Here is a 23,172-nt window from a genome sequence, read left to right as displayed (position 1 = left end):
CCTCCCTTTAAGATAAACCCAATTTATTAGAAAGTTACAGAATTCTACTCTTATTCTTAGAAAGACACTCTATCTAGGCCTAAAAACTATCCAGCCGACTATATTTATTTTTTAGTGCGCTGCTTTTTTAAGAGGGAAGCCATTCCAAATGAGCCACTCCAGCCCAGTTAAATATTTCACCATGTTTCCTATCTCAGACATAAAAGGCTTGAGTGGAGCTCCTGGCTCCTGGAGGTGAGTTACAGCCACTACAACCATGATGTGCATCCAGGCCCTTCCATTCTGCATGTGTGTAGAAAATAGTTCCACTTTACTGTGCTTCACTAGCCTAGCAGAAGTAATGGAACTCTCCATTAGCTCAGCCACTCTGTTTGTCTAGGGCATTGTAATCCCCTAGGGCTCAGGAACACAACAACTGTGGATAGGCCCGCATCCATCTGCAACAAAAAAGCAACAAAAAAAGAAGAGCTCAACTACATTTGATAAGAGCTGTCCCTCTTATGTCTCTATCTGGCTCAGTGATAAGTGGTGACATTCTATCAGGGGGTGCATCCCGAATCGGACCCTATTACCTATAAAGTGCACTATTTTTAATCAGGGCCCATAGGGCTATGTTCAAAAGTAGTGCACTGTGAAGGGAATAGGCTGCAACCAGTGTGATTCACCCGTTTCCACTTTGTGTATTCTGGGGAGGTCTGTGGTGACATATTCATGATCACCTTGATGTTGGACTGGACTGTTTCCCTCGTGTTTTTTTTTTGTGGTGACTCTGGAAATCCATGTTGGGATAGCAAATCTCGATTTACAAAAAAGATTCAGATCATGTAAAAGCAGGGAGCCAAGTTGTTAGAAGCGTTGGGCTAGTAACTGAAAGATTGCTGGATTGAATCCCTGAGCTGAGAAGATACAAATCTGTAGTTCTGCCCCTGATCAAGGCAGTTGACCAACCCACTGTTCTCCGGGTGCCCGAAGACATGGATGTCGATTATGGCAGACCCCTGCACCTCTCTGATGCAGAGGGGTTGGGTTAAATGTGGAAGACACATTTCAGTTGAAAGCATTCAGTTGTACAACTGACTAGGTATCTTTCCTTTCCCTAAAACAGAAAGCTTGAGATTGTGTTACGCGTGGGATATGAACCCGGATCACCCACAGGAACAACCAACATCTTAGATGTTAGATTGAGAGGATATTCCCTCTTGGGCTGAAGGCAGACACAGGTGTTGAAGTTCGCAGACGGGGCTACCTCATCACGTAACCATGACTGACTCATGTCTGCTACATATGTTTCATGAGTCACTATATCGAGGAGTTTGACTGACAAAAGTATAAAATACTTGCATTCCAGCATATGTAAATCAGTCTAATTCTATAGTGTCCAAATTACAATTGGTTCCTAAAACGTCCGTTATCATGGGAAGGCCAAGCAGTATGAGGCACTGATACAGAATCACTCATGTGTTTTACTTTTCCCACAGATTTCTGTGTAGTTTAATGAAACATTTATGGCACAGAGAGAGGCATTACCGTGGCAGCAGTCATGTTTTTTTCTGAATTTCCTCAGAGGATAACCTAGTACAGTTTAAGTCATATGTTTACATACACCCTAGCCAAATGCATTTAAACTCAGTTTTTCCACAATTCTTGACGTTTAATCCTAGTAGAAATTCCCTGTCTTAGGTCTGTTAGGATCACTACTTTATTTTAAGAATGTGAAATGTCAGAATAATAGTAGAGAGAATTATTCATCTTTTATTTCTTTCATTACAGTCCCAGTGGGTCAGAAGTTTACATACACTCAATTAGTATTTGGCAGCATTGCCTTTAAATTGTTTAACTTGGGTCAAACATTTTGGGTAGCCTCCCACAAGCTTCCCACAATAAGTTGGGTGAATTTTCCCATTCCCCCTGACAGAGCTGGTGTAACTGAGTCAGGTTTGTAGTCCTTGCTCGCACACACTTTTTCAGTTCTGCCCACAAATGTTCTATGGGATTGAGGTCAGGGCTTTGTGATGGCCACTCCAATACATTTTACATTACATTTAAGTCATTTAGCAGACGCTCTTATCCAGAGCGACTTACAAATTGGTGCATTCACCTTATGACATCCAGTGGAACAGTCACTTTACAATAGTGCATCTAAATCTTAAAGGGGGGGAAGAGGGAATACTTATCCTATCCTAGGTATTCCTTAAAGAGGTGGGGTTTCAGGTGTCTCCGGAAGGTGGTGATTGACTCCGCTGTCCTGGCGTCGTGAGGGAGTTTGTTCCACCATTGGGGGGCCAGAGCAGCAAACAGTTTTGACTGGGCTGAGCGGGAGCTGTACTTCCTCAGTGGTAGGGAGGCGAGCAGGCCAGAGGTGGATGAACGCAGTGCCCTTGTTTGGGTGTAGGGCCTGATCAGAGCCTGGAGGTACTGAGGTGCCGTTCCCCTCACAGCTCCGTAGGCAAGCACCATGGTCATGTAGCGGATGCGAGCTTCAACTGGAAGCCAGTGGAGAGAACGGAGGAGCGGGGTGACGTGAGAGAACTTGGGAAGGTTGAACACCAGACGGGCTGCGGCGTTCTGGATGAGTTGAAGGGGTTTAATGGCACAGGCAGGGAGCCCAGCCAACAGCGAGTTGCAGTAATCCAGACGGGAGATGACAAGTGCCTGGATTAGGACCTGCGCCGCTTCCTGTGTGAGGCAGGGTCGTACTCTGCGGATGTTGTAGAGCATGAACCTACAGGAACGGGCCACCGCCTTGATGTTGGTTGAGAACGACAGGGTGTTGTCCAGGATCACACCAAGGTTCTTAGCGCTCTGGGAGGAGGACACAATGGAGTTGTCAACCGTGATGGCGAGATCATGGAACGGGCAGTCCTTCCCCGGGAGGAAGAGCAGCTCCGTCTTGCTGAGGTTCAGCTTGAGGTGGTGATCCGTCATCCACACTGATATGTCTGCCAGACATGCAGAGATGCGATTCGCCACCTGGTCGTCAGAAGGGGGAAAGGAGAAGATTAGTTGTGTGTCGTCTGCATAGCAATGATAGGAGAGACCATGTGAGGTTATGACAGAGCCAAGTGACTTGGTGTATAGCGAGAATAGGAGAGGGCCTAGAACAGAGCCCTGGGGGACACCAGTGGTGAGAGCGCGTGGTGAGGAGACAGATTCTCGCCACGCCACCTGGTAGGAGCGACCTGTCAGGTAGGACGCAATCCAAGCGTGAGCCGCGCCGGAGATGCCCAACTCGGAGAGGGTGGAGAGGAGGATCTGATGGTTCACAGTATCGAAGGCAGCCGATAGATCTAGAAGGATGAGAGCAGAGGAGAGAGAGTTAGCTTTAGCAGTGAGGAGCGCCTCCGTGATACAGAGGAGAGCAGTCTCAGTTGAATGACTAGTCTTGAAACCTGACTGATTTGGATCAAGAAGGTCATTCAGAGAGAGATAGCGGGAGAGCTGGCCAAGGACGGCACATTCAAGAGTTTTGGAGAGAAAAGAAAGAAGGGATACTGGTCTGTAATTGTTGACATCGGAGGGATCGAGTGTAGGTTTTTTCAGAAGGGGTGCAACTCTCGCTCTCTTGAAGACGGAAGGGACGTAGCCAGCGGTCAGTGATGAGTTGATGAGCGAGGTGAGGTAAGGGAGGAGGTCTCCGGAAATGGTCTGGAGAAGAGGGGAGGGGATAGGGTCAAGCGGGCAGGTTGTTGGGCGGCCGGCCGTCACAAGACGCGAGATTTCATCTGGAGAGAGAGGGGAGAAAGAGGTCAGAGCACAGGGTAGGGCAGTGTGAGCAGAACCAGCGGTGTCGTTTGACTCAGCAAACGAGGATCGGATGTCGTCGACCTTCTTTTCAAAATGGTTGACGAAGTCGTCTGCAGAGAGGGAGGAGGGGGGGGGGAGGATTCAGGAGGGAGGAGAAGGTGGCAAAGAGCTTCCTAGGGTCAGAGGCAGATGCTTGGAATTTAGCGTGGTAGAAAGTGGCTTTAGCAGCAGAGACAGAGGAGGAAAATGTAGAGAGGAGGGAGTGAAAGGATGCCAGGTCCGCAGGGAGGCGAGTTTTCCTCCATTTCCATACCTTGACTTTGTTGTCCTTAAGCCATTTTGCCACAACTTTGGAAGTATGCTTGGGGTCATTGTCCATTTGGAAGACCCATTTGCGACCAAGCTTTAACTTCCTGACTGATGTCTTGAGATGTTGCTTCAATATATTCACAGAATGTTCCCTTCCTCATGATGCCATTTATTTTGTAAAGTGCACTAGTCCCTCCTGCAGCAAAGCACCCCCACAACATTATGCTGCAACCCCCGTGCTTCATGATTGGGATGGTGTTCTTCGGCTTGCAAGCCTCCCCCTTTTTCCTCCAAACATAACGATGGTCATTATGGCCAAACAGTTCTATTTTTGTTTAATCAGACCAGAGGACATTTCTCCAAAAAGTACGATCTTTGTCCCCATGTGCTGTTGCAAACCGTCGTCTGGCTTTTTTATGTTGGTTTTTCAGCGGTGGCTTCTTCCTTCCTGAGCGGGCTTTCAGATTATAGAACTCATTTTACTGTGGATATAGATAATTTTGTGCCTGTTTCCTCCAGCATCTTCACAAGGCCCTTTGCTGTTGTTCTGGGATTGATTTGCACTTTTCGCACAAAGTACATTCATCTCTAGGAAACAGAACGCGTCTCCTTCCTGAGCGGTATGACCACGGTCCCATGGTGTTTATACTTGCGTACTATTGTTTGTACAGATGAACGTGGTACGTTCAGGTGTTTGAAAATTGCTCCCAGGGATGAACCAGACTTGTGGAGGTCTACAACATTTTTTTCTGAGGTCTTGGCTGATTTCTTTTGATTTTCCCATGATCCCAAGCAAAGAGGCACTGTGTTTGAAGGTAGGCCTCTAAATACATCCACAGGTACACCTCCAATTGACTCAAATTATGTCAATTAGCCTATCATACACTTCTAACGCTATCATTTTCTGGAATTTTCTGGGCTGTTTAAAACTTCTTCGGGATAGGGGGCAGCATTTTCACTTTTGGATAAATAGCGTGCCCAAATTCAACTTCCTGCTACTCATCCCCAGAATATAAAATATGCATATTATTAGTATATTTGGATAGAGAATACTCTGAAGTTTCTAAAACTGTTTGAATCATATCTGTGAGTATAACAGAACTTATGTAACAGGCAAAACCCAGAGGACAAACCATTCAGATATTATTTTTTTGAGGCCATTGTCTATTCAATTTGTTTTTCATTGGGAAATCAGATTTCTAAGGGAATTGTTTGCCGTTCCTACCGCTTCCACTGGATGTCACCAGTCTTTAGAAATTGGTTGAGGTTATTCCTTTGAATGAGTGTCACATCATGTGTACTTTTTGAGAGTGGCGCATGACTCGAAATGTAGCGTCAGTTTGTTGTCTTCCTGTATTGAAAACAGATAGTCCCGTCTTCAATTTGATCGATTATTAACGTTTAAAAATACCTAAAGTTGTATGACAAAAGTAGTTTGAAATGTTTTGGCAAAATTTACAGGTAACTTTTGAGATATTTTGTAGTGACGTTGCGCAAATCGGAAGCTGTGTTTTTTCTGATCAAACGCGCCAAATAAATGGGCATTTTGGATATATATCGACGGAATTAAACGGGGGGAAAAAGGACCATTTGTGATGTTTATGGGACATATTGGAGTGCCAAAAAAGAAGCTCGTCAAAGGTAAGGCATGATTTATATTTTATTTCTGTGTTTTGTGTCGCGCCTGCGGGGTTGAAATATGCTACTCTCTTTTTGTTTACTGTTGTGCTATCATCAGATAATAGCATCTTATGCTTTCGCCGAAAAGCCTTTTTGAAATCTGACATGTTGGCTGGATTCACAACGAGTGTAGCTTTAATTTGGTATCTTACATGTGTGACTTAATGAAAGTTTGATTTTTCTAGTAGTTTATTTGAATTTGGCGCTCTGCATTTTCCCTGGCTATTGGCCAAGTGGGACGCAAGTGTCCCGCCTATCCCAGAGAGGCACAGTCAACTTAGCGTATGTAAACTTCTGAACCACTGGAATTGTGATACAGTGAATTATAAGTAAAATAATCTGTCTGTAAACAATTGTTGGAAAAATGTATTTTGTCATGCACAAAGTAGGTGTCCTAACCGACTTGCCAAAACTATAGTTTGTTAACAAGAAATTTGTGGAGTGGTTGAAAAACTAGTTTTAATGACTCCAACCTAAGAGTATATAAACTTCCTACTTCAACTGTATATCTATCCTGTTATACTGTGGCCTACATCATGTATCCATTTAACATGGGCTACCCTCGGATATATTAAAAACCCATTCAGTCTTACCACAGCTGTGTACATGTACTGGGACTGACTGAGAGAGAGAGAGTTTAAAACCAATGTTTTTTTGTTGCATTAGTCAGAGTTGAGTTGGGGGAGTGAGTGGAGTGGTGGTGGCATGACTGTGGCGTTGTGTAACCAAGTTATGACACACACAACCATATTGGGTGTTGCTGTCTCTTTCCTTCTTTTTTGGAAGACTTGTAGGAAACACAGAGTCCATTCTCAGTCAATGTCAATCACTACTGTCTATTGAGAGTAGATAACTGGTTTGTAACCTAACGCTCAGATATTGTACCCCTCCGGTTTGTGCCAAGGATAATTGTCCACGAAACATCACATTTTAGAAGTTTAGGTCTTAAAAAGATTCAATTCCGAAGCCAGTGGTGGAAAAAGTACCCAATTGTCATACTTAAGTAAAAGTGAAGTAAAATAGAAAAAGAATCAAGTAAAAGTGAAAGTCACCCAGTAATATATACCTAAGTATCAAAAGTGAAAGTATAAATCATTTCAAATTCCTTATATTAAGCAAACCAGACGGTGCGATCTTCTTGTTTTTAACATTTACAGATAGCCAGAGGCACACTCCAACACTCAGACATAATTTGCAAACAAAGCATGTGTGTTTAATGAGTCTGCCAGATCAGATGCAGTAGGGATGACCAGGGATTTTATCTTTAAGTGCATGAATTAGACACTTTTCCTGTCTTGCTAAGTATTCAAAACGTAACGAGTACTTTTTGGTGTCAGGGAAAATGTATGGAGTAAAGTACATTATTCCTTCAGGAATGTAGTGAAGTAAAAGTAAAAGACATAAATAGTAAAGTACAGATACCCTAAAAAACTACTTAAGTAGTACTTTAAAGTATTTCTACTTAAGTACTTTACACCACTGGCCGCAGCCTTTTACAACCGTGATTTGATGGGATTTGTTTTAAGCCATTCCCCGATAATGCACAGCCTGATAATGCACATTTCCCGATAATGCACAGCCTATTGCTTACGTATAGTACAGTACACTGTACATTTGAATTCCCTAAAGTCAGTACAGTGTTGTCAGTACATTGTACCCCAAGAGCTGCTCTTATGACCGGAAATGTAGTTCTGTAGATTCCTTTAAGCCTCTTTACAGAAGGGTAAGGAGTCAATGGCTCTTAAAAAGATGATGGAGCTTACACTTGACCATCACATTAAAGAGAGTGTTTTTTTCTTTGAAATGAATAATAAACTCTTTGATGTACTGTACAAGGCTAAGACTACGAGCAGCCTTGATGTATTTAGGGCGGGAGGCTGCTCTTTTGTTGCTCAAGGTAATGATAAGCAAGCAGTGCTGTAGTGTTTTCTCAGAGGGGACAAAACTTTGTAAAACAAGCAGATGATAGAGAAGACTCAAACAATTGCAAAAACAGGCAGGTGATTCATTGTACTAATTTCAGAGTATAGTATTCCTTATCCTGCTGACCTAGTGTCTTTATGTTTTGCATTGTATGTAGCCTGCTTGCATTTCTAAATGGGATAATAAAGTTTATCTGGCTAAATTATTTGTGTTTCTTCTCTCTCAGGTATCTGGGGATCACCCGCCCCCTCACATACCCAGCCAGGCAGAACGGCCAGCTGATGGCCAAGATGATCCTGGGGGTGTGGCTGGTGTCCGCCTCCATCACCCTGCCACCTTTCTGCGGCTGGGCCAAGAACGTCCACGCGGGCGGTGTGTGCCTCATCAGCCAGGACTTTGGTTATACCATCTACTCCACGGCTGTGGCCTTCTACATCCCCATGCTCGTCATGCTCTTCATGTACTACAAGATTTTCAGGGCCGCCCGCAAGAGCGGCCTCAAGCACCGCTTCACCGACTTCACCCGGCGCGAGCGGCTGGAGACGGTGGCAAGCGAGGCACTGAGGATGCAGGGCCTGAAGCCGCAGGGCGTGGCCGAGGAATGTGCGGTGCTGTCCCGTCTGCTGACCCGTGAGCGCCGCAACATCTCCATCTTCAAAAGGGAGCAGAAGGCTGCCACCACGCTGGGGGTGATCGTGGGCGTGTTCTCCATCTGCTGGCTGCCCTTCTTCATCCTGTCCACGGCCAGGCCCTTCATCTGCGGAGTAGAGTGCAGCTGTGTGCCCATCTGGTTGGAGAGGTTCCTCCTTTGGCTGGGATACGCCAACTCCCTCATGAACCCCTTCATCTACGCCTTCTTTAACCGGGACCTGCGCTCCACCTACAAGGATCTGCTGCGATGCCGCTACCGCAACATCAACCGACGCCTGTCCGCCGTAGGTGTGCACGAGGCCCTTAAGGTGTAGGAGGAAGAGGACAATGACAAGGAGAGTTCGGGGCCCCAGAAGCATCCAAGGAATTTCTAATCCTGTCCTCATTGTAAAGACTACTGGCTGCTACTCTTTGTGATTGTATAATAGAGGCTGAGGGATGACCTGTGACCTGTGGCTGTAGATAAAGACAGAGACAGACTGTTAATACCTCTCTAACCCGCTGTAGAGACATAGAGACAAGGCCATCACTTAGGTCTGTGTCTGTCTGACACACACAGTCATTCTATTTTGGGACACAAAACCATCGACTGTATTTGACGGCCTATTCAAGTTGACACTGGCTTTGTGCATATGCTACAATTCAGTCCTGACTTCATATTCATGTCAGGAAGATGATGCATTGACTTGGGATATCACATGCGGACCCTGGCGATAATTCTAGGTCATTAAAAGCATGGCCTGCAAATGGATTTCTGCACAATGACATTTGCTAAATTAATGCTTGCGCAAGGGGTGCCATTGGCTGTTGACTTAAACCAGTGAAGGTCACAGAATCTGTATCTATGTAAATGTTTCCAGTTCAACTTGTCTGTCGTCTAGTAGGTGATGATGGTGAACAATTGAAAGTGGTCTGTTTAGGAACATGTGAATCTATTATTTTTTGGAGGCAGGCAAGTGTTTAATGTTCACCAACAAAAACACATGCAAAACAGAAAGCATCCATTGTCAGTTTATTTTCAGACATGCCTTTGAACACATCTATCTCTGCAAAGTCAACCCAATGGACACCCACACAGACCCAGGGGGAAACACACACAGTACATGGCCAAGATGATATATTCCTTTGGAATATAAATCGTAATGTGAATGAAGGCTAACAAACAAAAGTGAATCTTGTAATGTTACCACAAAGCACTTGAGGGTGGTAGGGATAACAAGTCTGTGATTTGACGTGATTTAATGGGGAAGATGCTAGAGAGGTGGTACAACAAGTAGGCCTAATGGTTAGAGTTGGAGAATGTTCTGGAACAAGCTACATACATCTCTGAGAAATGCCCATTTACAAAATCCACAGGAATCCTCAGCATTTCATTTGGCATTCATTGTTCAGTGGATTCTGCTTGAAGCTCACATCTGTCTAACATGCTATGCATTATCCATGGAAGACCAGAATGTTGTGCATAGTCAGTTTGACATAGCTCAGCAGCACAGTGGTTCATACTTCACTTCACCCTAGCACACTTAGGCACATACATGTAAAACATGTAGAAGGTGCCCACTGGGCACACACTGGTTGAATCAACATTGTTTCCACGCCATTCTAATTAAATGATGTTGAACCAACGTGGAGTAGACGTTGAATTGACGTCTGTGCCCAGCGGGTGATGACAGATCTTAAACATTTTCTCCAAGTTGAGTTTTCACAACACACAAACAGTTGGTTGGCTGCACGAAACAGACAGATTTTCCCTACTGATTTGATTGTGTTATAACAAAAGCTTATCAAATTGTTCAACTATGATCCATTAAGGAAAGGCACTCATTGTGCTGATGAGGTTCTCCCAAAAAGGAATGAGTCCACACATCAAAGTCTTCATCGCTAATGCCTGAAGCAGCAGGTGTTGCTACTTCTGCTCTCTTTCATAGCAGGATGTGGTCAAAACTTTTATGAACTCTGCATCAACTTGGTTTATTCACAACTCTGTTCTGTTGTAATCTGTGTAAAAAAAATTGTATAGTTGAAGCAGTGTGTGCTTTTCTCTACCTCGATTTTCGGAAAATACTTGTTAATTATTGCAAACAGATATATTCCTGGCTTGCACTATATTTTGTCATATGATTCCTTGTTATTTAAGTGTCTAGTGTCGACGGCATTCATTGACATACCCTTCTACAACTGCTTTGCGAACGTTACTCTCCAAAATGTACCTGGAGAAATTAGAGTATATTTCTTTCATCACTTTGTAAATAAAGCAGCACTTGGTTTAAAATCAAAAATGGGTTTCTGCCAGAATGCACATATATTCCACAGTCACTCAGACATGTATGTGGTCATAAACTATTTAATACCCATAGATTTAAAAGCTCTGCCAGCTGTTTCACACTTAAAACAAGTGTTAAGGTTTTTTTCCAGTGAAGGAGAGGAGGACCAAAATGCAGCGTGGTTATTATTAAACATCTTTAATAAAGATGATACCGAACATTACAAAAACATAACGCGAAAAACCAAAACACCCCTATCTGATGCAAACAAACACAGAGACAGGAACAATCACCCACGAAACACATAATAAGGACATCAAGACACTAAGGACAATCACCCACGACAAACTCAAAGAATATGGCTGCCTAAATATGGTTCCCAATCAGAGACAATGATAAACACCTGCCTCTGATTGAGAACCACTCTAGGCAACCATAGACTTTCCTAGACAACTCCACTAACCACAATCCCATAACCTACAAAAAAACCTAGAAAAAACACACCACATAAATAACCCATGTCACACCCTGGCCTGACCCAAAGTAATAAAGAAAACACAAAATACTAAGACCAGGGCGTGACAACAAGCCTTATCTTACACTTTAAAACAAGAAGCCTTCACAAACCACGTTTCCATCCACAGTTTTAATGCGAGTCACAACAACTTTGATGGAAACAAGAAGTTTTGGTGTAATTAGCCTAATGGCCTAATTATTTTGTTTGACATGGTGGGGTCTTTTTGTGTCTGCACACGCCTTTATATGCAAATATATATATAATAACAATCATATCGAAGTCAATTTGGAGTCAGGCGATGAGATGGTATGTGGTCCTCCCACTACGACTGCAGTTTAATAGGCTACAGATTAAATAAGTTATGGTGAACTTCACAGGGTGTTGAAAGTGCACGGCGATGAGCTTGATGATGCTTTCCAATAAATATAGAGGGTCTTATTCTGGTGACATGATGAGCGATGCTTAACTGCTGTTTGCTAAGTAGAGCAGCACAGGGGCACCCTAGAGCAGACTCAGATGAGGAAACAGAGATGAATGAACCTAGTTATTTATTGTAACACAGGGAGATACGGAGTGCAGATCCGGGGATGCTTGGATGAGTTGTAGGAAACCAGATGTGGAGGCTGAGGTTGGAGTGAGCTGGGTTGGGACAGGGTATACAGGTCCGGAGGGGAATCCAAGGGAGTGGTGGTGTGGTCCAGAATAGGGTAGCAGGGTGGTGAGATTTGGATCAGGAGTCAGAGTCAGGGCGGCAAAACTGCAGTGAGAGGATAAACAGCGTCAAGCAGGTAAACAGGTACAGCAGGGTAACAGGATCTTGAATAATATTAATGGCTAGAAGCATAAACTGACTGAGCAGAGATTACAAGTGGAAGTGGCAGAACTGAGTATTTGTAGAGGTCTTGATAATGGAACGAGTTGCAGCTGGTAGGCATCTGCTCTGACTCCAGCACAACTGTCTCCAAACACACAATCACACACAAACAGAAAGGGAGGAGGAAAGAGAGAGAGAGTGTACTGGGGGAATGGCTGCAGGTCAAGCAGACACTGGATGACCACGAGGGGGTGTGGCAGGAGCACATGTGACACTGTTTGGCAAATAAAAGTATTCTCGCTCTTATTCATAATAATCTCATCATGTAGACTAGACAACCAGCCTGCACAGCCTACCCGCACTGTGTCTGCGAGCTGTTGGCTAGAGCGCAGGTGCCAAGACCAGAGTAGGCACATTTGCTATTTAACACAACAGTTGTCTGACAAAATCATGCTCGGATCTTTATCCACAACAAGTCCATTTGGTGGAAACATACCACTGGTGGAAAATATGCATATTTTCTTTATGCGGATTCTAGAATATTTGCATGAAAATCTGTCGTCTATTGGATGGAAACCCTGTTACTGTCACATATAACATCTCATCAAAGAGTGAAACCTAAATAGTGCAAAATACAGTGCCTTCGGAAAGTATTCAGACCCCTTGACTTCTTCCACATTTTGTTACGTTACAGCCTTATTCTAAAATGGACCAAATAACAACAATTCCTCAGCAATCTACACACGATACCCCATAATAACAAAGCGAAAACAGATTTTTAGATATGTTTGCACTTTATATATATATATATATTTTTTATAAATGTTCAGACCTTTTGCTATGGGACTCGAATTTGAGCTCAGGTGCATCCTGTTTCCATTGATCATCCTTGAGATGTTTCTACAACTTGATTGGAGTCCACCTGTGGTCAATTCAATTGATTGGACATGATTTGGAAAGGCACACACCTATCTATAGTTGACAGTGCATGTCAGAACAAAAACCAAGCCATGAGGTCAAAGGAATTTTCCAAAGAGCTCCGAGACAGGATTGTGTCGAGGCACAGATCTGGGGAAGGGTACCAAAAATGTCTGCAGCATTGAGGGTCCCAAATAACACACTGGCCACCATCATTCTTAGATGGAAGAAGTTTGGAACCACCAATACTCTTCCTAAAGCTGGCCACCCGACCAAACTGAGTAATCGGTGGAGAAGGGGCTTGGTCAGGGAGGTGACCACTCCTCAGTAAAAGGCACATGACAGCCCGCCTGGACAACAGCACTAAGCACACAGCCAAGATAACGCAGGAGTTGCTTCAGGACTGGACTTGAACCCGATCAAACATCTCTTGAGAGTCCTGAAAATAGCTGTGCAGCAACACTCCCCATACAACCTGACAGAGTGTGAGAGGATCTGCAGAGAAGAATGGGAGAAACACCCCAAATACAGGTGTTCCAATCTTGTAGCGTCATACCCAAGAAGACTCGATGCTGTAATCGCTGCCAAAGGTTCTTCAACAAAGTAAAGGGTCTGAATACTTATGTGCATGTGATATTTCAGAGTTGTATTTTTTATAAATGTGCAAACATTTATAAACCTTTTTTTTCTCAATATGGGGTATTGTGTGTAGATTGATGAGGGAAAAAAACAATATAATCAATGTTAGAACAAGGCTGTAACGTTACAAAATGTGGAAAATGTCAAGGGGTCTGAATACTTTCCGAATACACTGTATATATACACAAAGCTGGCGAGATTGATAGACCTTTCATAGACCTTAAGGCATGGTATAGGTCTTGTTGTGAAATATTCATAGATTTTCAGATGAACTCATAAAAAAAGGTTCCCTGAAACTTGAGTGACTCTGGAGGAGTGAATGAGGACAGTGACCCAAAAACTCCCCTTAATTCCCATCCTGCTACCAGAAAAATATTTTATTCAAAACGAGTGTGGCAGCTGTCATATAGAGTCATTTAGGTAGTAGGTACTGGAACAAATTTGTGGAACAAATGGAACAAGGACATTGCTTCACACAGTAGCTATAAAGTACATGACTGAGAGGAGAGAAAATAGCATACACAACAAACTAAAGAAAAAAAGAGAGAGAAAATAGGCTTTTCTCTTTTACACTCTGAGGTATGAGCAGAGCAAACCTTAAGAGGAAGCCACCCGCCCTGCATATCAGCGCACAGTTTTGCTAGCGAGCTTCCTGTCCCTGTCGCTGTCCATGTGCTGGCTTCAATGTCTGTCACCAAAGATGTGGTCAAATGTTCACATGTGATGTCTGTTCATCAAAGGGAAACAGAGAGAAGCAGATGACTCCTTCACATATGCTGTCCAAAGGCTCTTCTCTCTGCCAACTACAGAATGACAGCCTGTGGGGGGGTGAAGGATGAACACACGCACACATATATTTTTAATCCCACCTGGTAATTAAGGCGAATGCTTTGATGAAACAAGGGAAAAATAGCTAACGTTGAAAAACAACTGATTAGCGACGAGGTTGAAAGAGCACTACAAGAAGATATGCAGGGTGTCCTAAAGCAGTAGTAACTGTTTTTGATGTGTGCAGCACAGCAAAGGAAAAGTTATGCAAATGTATGTTGGTATTACCAGTGCCAATAAAAAGCATGAGCTGGCGCACACCCAGAGAAGATTATTTAGTGTAGAGGTGATGACTAACGGCAAATAAACTGTAAGGTATAAAAAATAAAGGGAGTCACACACTCTGTATATATAAACTCCCAGTAATTTATTGGGTAAAACACCAACGTTTTCAGCATCACTGTGCCCTCTTCAGGGTTATTACGAGTACCACCACACACTTGACAAGTACTTGAATTCACTTAATGTCTATGTCACCTGTTCTGTTAGGGTGAATAAAGGTACTGTGGGCATCTTGCAGTACTGATGCAGTGGTAGGTGAACCATAACACTGGGAGGCCAAAACATAGATAGACAGTCGGAGTGATACACACTCATTCTCACATTTGTAGAAATGGGGTGTAAATGCACCCTTGTTGCCCTTGCACCACTCTCGCTCCTACCAACCTCGTTCAAGCCTCAGCTATAAATAAGACTACCAGTAAACACATCAGTTACTGAGTAATCCAATTGATTTGGTGTGACCTGAAATATCAAGTTCCTCCCAGAGACATACATATTGTCATGTTTGTCATTTATTATCATGTCTTGTCCCTGTGCTCCCCATTCTATTCGTTTCCCTCTGCTGGTCTTATTTGGTTCTTTCCCTCCTTCTATCCCTCTCTCTCCCCCTCCCTCTCTCACTCTCTCGCTCTCTCTTCTCTCTATCGTTCCGTTCCTGCTCCCAGCTGTTCCTATTCCCCTAATCATCATTTAGTCTTCCCACACCTGTTCCCGATCCTTTCCCCTGATTAGAGTCCCTATTTATTCCTTTGTGTTCCGTTCCTGTCCCGTCGGTTCCTTGTTTAGTATTCACCATGCTGTGATTGCGTTTCGCCCTGTCCTGTCGTGTTTTTGCTGTGATTGTGTATCGCCCTGTCCTGTCGTGTTTTTGCCTTCATCAGATGCTGCGTGTGAGCAGGTGTCTCTGTCAACTGACGGCCTGCGCCTACCCGAAGCGACCTGCAGTCTGTGGCCGCTTCTCCAGTTATTCCCCTCTACAGACTAGAGGATTTCTGTTATTCCCTGTTTGGACTTAAATAAACTCTGTTTCTGTTAAGTCGCTTTTGGGTCCTCTTTCACCTGCATGACAGAAGGAACCGACCAAGGAATGGACCCAGCGACTTCAGACGCTCGTTACACTGCCGTCAAGATCCAAGGAGCCATGCTCGGCAGACACGAGCAGGAATTGTCTGCTGCTCGCCATGCCGTGGAGAACCTGGCCGCTCAGGTTTCCGACCTCTCTGGACAGTTCCAGAGTCTACGTCTCGTGCCACCTGTTACTTCCTGGCCTGCCGAGCCTCCAGAACCTAGGGTTAATAACCCACCTTGCTACTCCGGGCAGCCCACTGAGTGCCGCTCCTTTCTCACGCAGTGTGAGATTGTGTTCTCTCTCCAACCCAACACATACTCTAGAGAGAGAGCTCGGGTTGCTTACGTCATTTCACTCCTTACTGGCCGGGCTCGAGAATGGGGCACAGCTATCTGGGAGGCAAGGGCTGATTGCTCTAACAAGTTCCAGAACTTTAAAGAGGAGATGATTCTGGTTTTTGACCGTTCAGTTTTTGGTAGGGAGGCTTCTAGGGCCCTGGCTTCCTTATGCCAAGGTGAACGGTCCATAACGGATTATTCTATTGAGTTTCGCACTCTTGCTGCCTCTAGTGAGTGGAACGAGCCGGCGCTGCTCGCTCGTTTTCTGGAGGGACTCCACGCAGTGGTTAAGGATGAGATTCTCTCCCGGGAGGTTCCTTCAGATGTGGACTCTTTGATTGCTCTCGCCATCCGCATAGAACGACGGGTAGATATTCGTCACCGGGCTCGTGGAAGAGAGCTCGCATCAACGGTGTTTCCCTGCTCCGCATCGCAACCATCTCCCTCCTCTGGCTTTGAGACTGAGCCCATGCAGCTGGGAGGATTCGCATCTCGACTAAGGAGAGGGAACGGAGGATCACCAACCGCCTGTGCCTCTATTGCGGAGTTGCTGGACATTTTGTTAATTCATGTCCAGTAAGAGGCCAGAGCCCATCAAAGCGGAGGGCTACTGGTGAGCGCTACTACTCTGGTCTCTTCATCTAGATCTTGTACTACTATGTCGGTCCATCTACGCTTATGCTACATGCAGTGCCTTGATTGACTCTGGGGCTGAGGGTTGTTTCATGGACGAAGCATGGGTTCGGAAACATAACATTCCTTTCAGACCGTTAGACAAGCCTACGCCCATGTTTGCCTTAGATGGTAGTCATCTTCCCAGTATCAAATTTGAGACACTACCTTTAACTCTCACAGTATCTGGTAACCACAGTGAGACTATTTCTTTTTGATTTTCCGTTCACCGTTTACACCTGTTGTTTTGGGTCATCCCTGGCTAGTATGTCATAATCCTTCTATTAATTGGTCTAGTAATTCTATCCTATCCTGGAACGTTTCTTGTCATGTGAAGTGTTTAATGTCTGCCATCCTCCCGTTTCTTCTGTCCCTACTTCTCAGGAGGAACCTGGCGATTTGACAGGAGTGCCGGAGGAATATCATGGTCTGCGCACGGTCTTCAGTCGGTCCCGAGCCAACTCCCTTCCTCCTCACCGGTCGTATGATTGTAGTATTGATCTCCTTCCGGGGACCACTCCTCCTCGAGGTAGACTATACTCTCTGTCGGCTCCCGAACGTAAGGCTCTCGAGGATTATTTGTCTGTGTCTCTTGACGGGTACCATAGTGCCTTCTTCTTCTCCGGCCGGGGCGGGGTTCTTTTTGTTAAGAAGAAGGACGGTACTCTGCGCCCCTGCGTGGATTATCGAGGGCTGAATGACATAACGGTTAAGAATCGTTATCCGCTTCCCCTTATGTCATCAGTCTTCGAGATTCTGCAGGGAGCCAGGTGCTTTACTAAGTTGGACCTTCGTAACGCTTACCATCTGGTGCGCATCAGAGAGGGGGACCCAGTGGAAACGGCGTTTAACACTCCGTTAGGGCATTTTGAGTACCGGGTTCTGCCGTTCGGTCTCGCCAATGCGCCAGCTGTTTTTCAGGCATTAGTTAATGATGTTCTGAGAGACATGCTGAACATCTTTGTTTTTGTCTATCTTGACGATATCCTGATTTTTCTCCGTCACTCGAGATTCATGTTCAGCACGTTCGACGTGTTCTACAGCGCCTTTTAGAGAATTGTCTCTACGTTAAGGCTGAGAAGTGCTCTTTTCATGTCTCCTCCGTTACTTTTCTCGGTTCCGTTATTTCCGCTGAAGGCATTCAGATGGATTCCGCTAAGGTCCAAGCTGTCAGTGATTGGCCCGTTCAAGGTCACGTGTCAGTTGCAGCGCTTTTAGGTTTCGCTAATTTCTATCGGCGTTTCATTCGTAATTTCGGTCAAGTTGCTGCCCCTCTCACAGCTCTTACTTCTGTCAAGACGTGTTTTAAGTGGTCCGGTTCCGCCCAGGGAGCTTTTGATCTTCTAAAAGAACGTTTTAAGTCCGCTCCTATCCTCGTTACTCCTGACGTCACTAGACAATTCATTGTCGAGGTTGACTTCAGAGGTAGGCGTGGGAGCCATTCTATCCCAGCTTCCAGTCTGACGATAAGGTTCATCCTTGCGCTTATTTTTCTCATCGCCTGTCGCCATCTGAGCGCAACTATGATGTGGGTAACCGTGAACTGCTCGCCATCCGCTTAGCCCTAGGCGAATGGCGACAGTGGTTGGAGGGGCGACCGTTCCTTTTGTCGTTTGGACAGACCATAAGAACCTTGAGTACATCCGTTCTGCCAAACGACTTAATGCCCGTCAAGCTCGTTGGGCGTTGTTTTTCGCTCGTTTCGAGTTTGTGATTTCTTACCGTCCGGGTAGCAAGAACACCAAGCCTGATGCCTTATCCCGTCTGTTTAGTTCTTCTGTGGCTTCTACTGATCCCGAGGGGATTCTTCCTTATGGGCGTGTTGTCGGGTTAACAGGGGGAATTGAAAGACAGGTTAAGCAAGCACTCACGCACACTGCGCAAAACGCGCGCTTGTCCTAGTAACCTCCTTTTCGTTCCTGTTTCCACTCGTCTGGCTGTTCTTCAGTGGGCTCACTCTGCCAAGTTAGCTGGTCATCCCGGTGTTCGAGGCACTCTTGCGTCTATTCGCCAGCGCTTTTGGTGGCCGACTCAGAGCGTGACACGCGCCGTTTCGTGGCTGCTTGTTCGGACTGCGCGCAGACTAAGTCGGGTAACTCTCCTCCTGCCGGTCGTCTCAGACCGCTCCCCATTCCTTCTCGACCATGGTCTCACATCGCCTTAGACTTCATTACCGGTCTGCCTTTGTCTGCGGGGAAGACTGTGAGAGCCGCCAATAAACGCAGGATTAAGAGTCCAAGGTATTGTTGCGGCCAGAGAGTGTGGCTTTCCACTGCAACCTTCCTCACGACAGCTTCTCGTAAGTTGACTCCGCGGTTCATTGGTCCGTTCCGTGTCTCCCAGGTCGTCAATCCTGTCGCTGTGCGACCCGCTTCTTCCGCGACATCTTCGTCGCGTCCATCCTGTCTTCCATGTCTCCTGTGTTAAGCCCTTTCTTCGCACCCCGTTGTCTTCTCCCCCCTCCCGTCCTTGTCGAGCGCACCTATTTACAAGGTACATAAGATCATGGACATGCGTTCTGGGGGAATATGGGGTCTCCAATACTTAGTGGATTGGGAGGGTTACGGTCCTGAGGAGAGGAGTTGTTCCGTCTCGGGACGTGCTGGACCGTTCACTCATCGATGATTTCCTCCGTTGCCGCCAGGATTCCTCCTCGAGTGCGCCAGGAGGCGCTCGGTGAGTGGGGGGTACTGTCATGTTTGTCATTTATTATCATGTCTTGTCCCTGTGCTCCCCATTCTATTCGTTTCCCTCTGCTGGTCTTATTTGGTTCTTTCCCTCCTTCTATCCCTCTCTCTCCCCCTCCCTCTCTCACTCTCTCGCTCTCTCTTCTCTCTATCGTTCCGTTCCTGCTCCCAGCTGTTCCTATTCCCTAATCATCATTTAGTCTTCCCACACCTGTTCCCGATCCTTTCCCTGATTAGAGTCCCTATTTATTCCTTTGTGTTCCGTTCCTGTCCCGTCGGTTCCTTGTTTAGTATTCACCATGCTGTGATGGCGTTTCGCCCTGTCCTGTCGTGTTTTTGCTGTGATTGTGTATCGCCCTGTCCTGTCGTGTTTTTGCCTTCATCAGATGCTGCGTTGAGCAGGTGTCTCTGTCAAACGGCCTGCGCAAAACCCAAGCGACCTGCAGTCTGTGGCCGCTTCTCCAGTTATTCCCCTCTACAGACTAGAGGATTTCTGTTATTCCCTGTTTGGACTTAAATAAACTCTGTTTCTGTTAAGTCGCTTTTGGGTCCTCTTTCACCTGCATGACACATATCCTCTGGGCCGACCGCTGCACGAGATACAGGTATTAACAGTGCCACTTATACAAGCATGATATTTAAAACACACAAGAGATATCGTGTCGACATGACTGACAGTCAGTAATTGTTGTGTACTTTCTGTCAGTGAACACAGCAGGTGGAATATATGCTTTCATTCATGTAGCAAAGGGAAAACATGATTGTAAACATAAACATGGCATCAAAGCAATAACTACTGTAGCTTACATGATGTAGCCCTTCCCCTTTTGAGTTAAAGTGGATCTTACCCACCATACAGACCTATACCAAAATCACAGTATATTTGAGTCTTGATTCACCGTCTTGCATTTTAACACCGTATATTCATTAGGGTCAATGCCAAGATTACACTCCTACGAACTGTATATATATATATATATATATCCAGTACTGTGACATCAACCAGAGTCTTGTGTGGGAAGGTGCTGCATATTAAATCAATTGTTTTGCATATTCTCACAATGTACAAAAATCATCCTTATCATTCTGTTGAAAGCCTCATTGTGTAGCATCAGAGCTTTAGGGAATGATGAGGGAATCGTTTTTTTTTTTGTCAGGGAAAAACAGGGATGAATGAGTACATTTGCTTGAATGTAATAAAATAAATGAAAAACATCACCATTCTTCCTTTAAGATAACCAAAAAGTACTATTAGTTTCATCAGCGGGGAACACAGAATTGAATGAGAGGGCCCGTTAGCCTGTATACTACCATTGTTCATCCTCTGCTTCCATCTCATATTCATTCCAGGTGAGTGTCCTGCCTGCTGTTCTGTTATCTGCTCTAGTCTAGCAGGCATTCCGCCTCACCTCCACTCTATCTCCCCAGGCCAGCGGGGGAGACAACCGCTTTGTGGAGGTCAGATAAGATCCCAAACAGTTTTTCCTTTATAAGATCAGACATCATTACAGTACATACAATAATTATAATTCATTTTTTTCTCCCGCTTTTCTCTTTTATGTCTGGTATCATGCTGTGAGTTTCTTTGTTAGTCTGATGATTAAGAAAAGTCTCATTTTCCACCCGCATAAGATATTTTTGAGTCATAAGCTCACACACAAGTCAGGTAATGAAGCACATTTCAGTGCACATTCAGATGTAACAAACCATGTAGCTGTTTTCTCCCTCTGAAAATATTACAAAAACATTACAATTATAATTTGTCATATTTATAATCCAGATTTCTCACCAACTTTGATCATACATACAGTATCTACTGTACATTCACAACTCACTGAAACCATATTTAAACAATCTGGTCACTAATGGGGATGGGACAGAATTGGGCAGAGAACCGAGTGGTCCTACGTCTGACTAGAGGGAATACAGCTCCGAGTTACTTTTTAATAGCAGGTTAGGATAATTAACGTGGCAGGTTAGAAGACTTAGGTGAAGGTTAGTAAAAAAGTTAGGGTTTGCTAACATGCTCTCCTAACCTGCTACAAAAAGTAATGTCCTGTCTTAGCTGTAGTTCCTCTCGTCACAACCAATCACAGCGTATCCACTTTATATAGACCTGCCCACTTGACCAACTTCCTGATTGAACTTGACTGTTTTTCTACTTCCAGCCCACTGACAAATAAGCAAACCCATCGTTAAAACCCTTGAGTCTTGTACTCGTATACAGGTTGAAAATGCCAGATTTGGGCACTTAAAAGCACCTAAATTGGAACCCAGTGGCTGTACAGTAACATGCTACAAATGACGTCAGAGCTCAAACTCTGTGGTTTACAACACTGTATGGGTGTATGGGGTAAGGGTTTGACAACACCAGTTGTCCTGTAACTCCTGTAACTCAAACCCTTGTCAAGGTTGTGTCCTCAACTTTGGTCTAATAATATTCCCATAATCTCCAAACGGTTCTCTTTGAATTGCTACCATGATTGTACATACGCTTTTCATGTTTCTACTTTAAGAAACATTTCTATTTAGCCCTATCCATATAGGCTCATTCAAACGAGTGTAAAGAGTTAAATACGAATACAATTTTCAAAACGATTAAATCATGTGCACAGAATTTTAAAGATTTGTTAATTCTCTGTTGAGTAAAATTATTGAAAAAAAAATAAAAACCTTTAATTGTACATAATAGAATTCTTCAGGTGCTGGTGGGAAATGGGAAACTGAGAAGTCCGACATTGTGTTCAAGTGGATTTGAATTCAGAAACAATTATTCAACCAATACGATGTTAGCTAGCTTGCTTAACATTGACAGTGTGGTCAAACATAAGCAATGTAAAAAATTAAAAAAGTATTGCAATGTGTCGTGGAAACCGTAGATATAGGAGAAATGTTTTAAAGATCAACAACATTTTATCTGTTCGACAGGAGTGAGTTATTATTTTGTCTAACTTTCTTGATTGAGACATGATGATTGCGGAATCATTTTGAAGGTAGGTGGCACACGTGATGTCATCATGTAAATTTAAAGCACCACTCCACATTTAATTATAAATGCCTACGGCTTGCTAAATCTATTTTTCAACTATAAAAATAATGCTTCTTTGCAGGACAAGGATTGCCTTGACTTTCAAGAATGCCTGAATTTCTTCGACATACTTTTGTGGTTGGATGAATTCAAGTTTCCCCATCAAATGATTTCAGATCTCACCATGGCATATGGACGGTGGTGATATGTTGAGAATTATTACAATATGGTAAATATGAGTAAATGTTGCCAATGTATTAATATGCAATTTGCCTAAATGGATAATGGAAACACTTCAACCACTTCGCTGGTATTCAACAATGTTGTTTTTGTTGGTGTGACGTTGTTACATACAGCTGTTATTTATCAACACAAGACAGTTAAATGGAAATGCACCGTAGCAGTCAATTATCACATCTATTTTCTATTTTCTATGTAAATGTTCTAAATGTTAGCGTAGCCTCTTCTGTAGCCTGTCAACTATGTGTCGGTTTATCCCTGTTCTCTCCTCTCTGCACAGACCATACAAACGCTCCTCACCGCGTGGCCGCGGCCACCCTACTTTGGTGGTCCCAGCGCGCACGACCCACGTGGAGTTCCCAGGTCTCCGGTAGCCTCTGGAACTGCCAATCTGCGGTCAACAAGGCAGAGTTCATCTCAGCCTATGCCTCCCTCCAGTCCCTCGACTTCTTGGCCCTGACGGAAACATGGATCACCACATACAACACTGCTACTCCTACTGCTCTCTCTTCGTCCGCCCACGTGTTCTCGCACACCCCGAGAGCGTCTGGTCAGCGGGGTGGTGGCAC

At 44.5% G+C, this 23,172-nt stretch overlaps 1 protein-coding gene across 1 annotated transcript in view; it reads left to right on the top strand.

The window, feature by feature from the left end:
* The window catches only part of LOC124033255 (5-hydroxytryptamine receptor 7-like), a 37,924-nt gene extending 27,338 nt beyond the window's left edge, over nucleotides 1-10,586 (top strand). Inside the window, exon 2 of the mRNA XM_046345238.1 lies at nucleotides 7,883-10,586. Within this exon, the coding sequence (XP_046201194.1) occupies nucleotides 7,883-8,621 (739 nt within the window). The 3' untranslated portion in view covers nucleotides 8,622-10,586. The remainder of the gene's footprint in view (nucleotides 1-7,882) is intronic.
* Nucleotides 10,587-23,172: the final 12,586 nt, after the last annotated feature.

Source organism: Oncorhynchus gorbuscha, linkage group LG04 (assembly GCF_021184085.1).
Source record: "Oncorhynchus gorbuscha isolate QuinsamMale2020 ecotype Even-year linkage group LG04, OgorEven_v1.0, whole genome shotgun sequence".
In the NCBI taxonomy this organism is placed as follows: domain Eukaryota; kingdom Metazoa; phylum Chordata; class Actinopteri; order Salmoniformes; family Salmonidae; genus Oncorhynchus; species Oncorhynchus gorbuscha.
The sequence above is the reverse complement of the archived record's forward strand: the minus strand, read 5'-3'. Positions and strand labels throughout refer to the sequence as shown.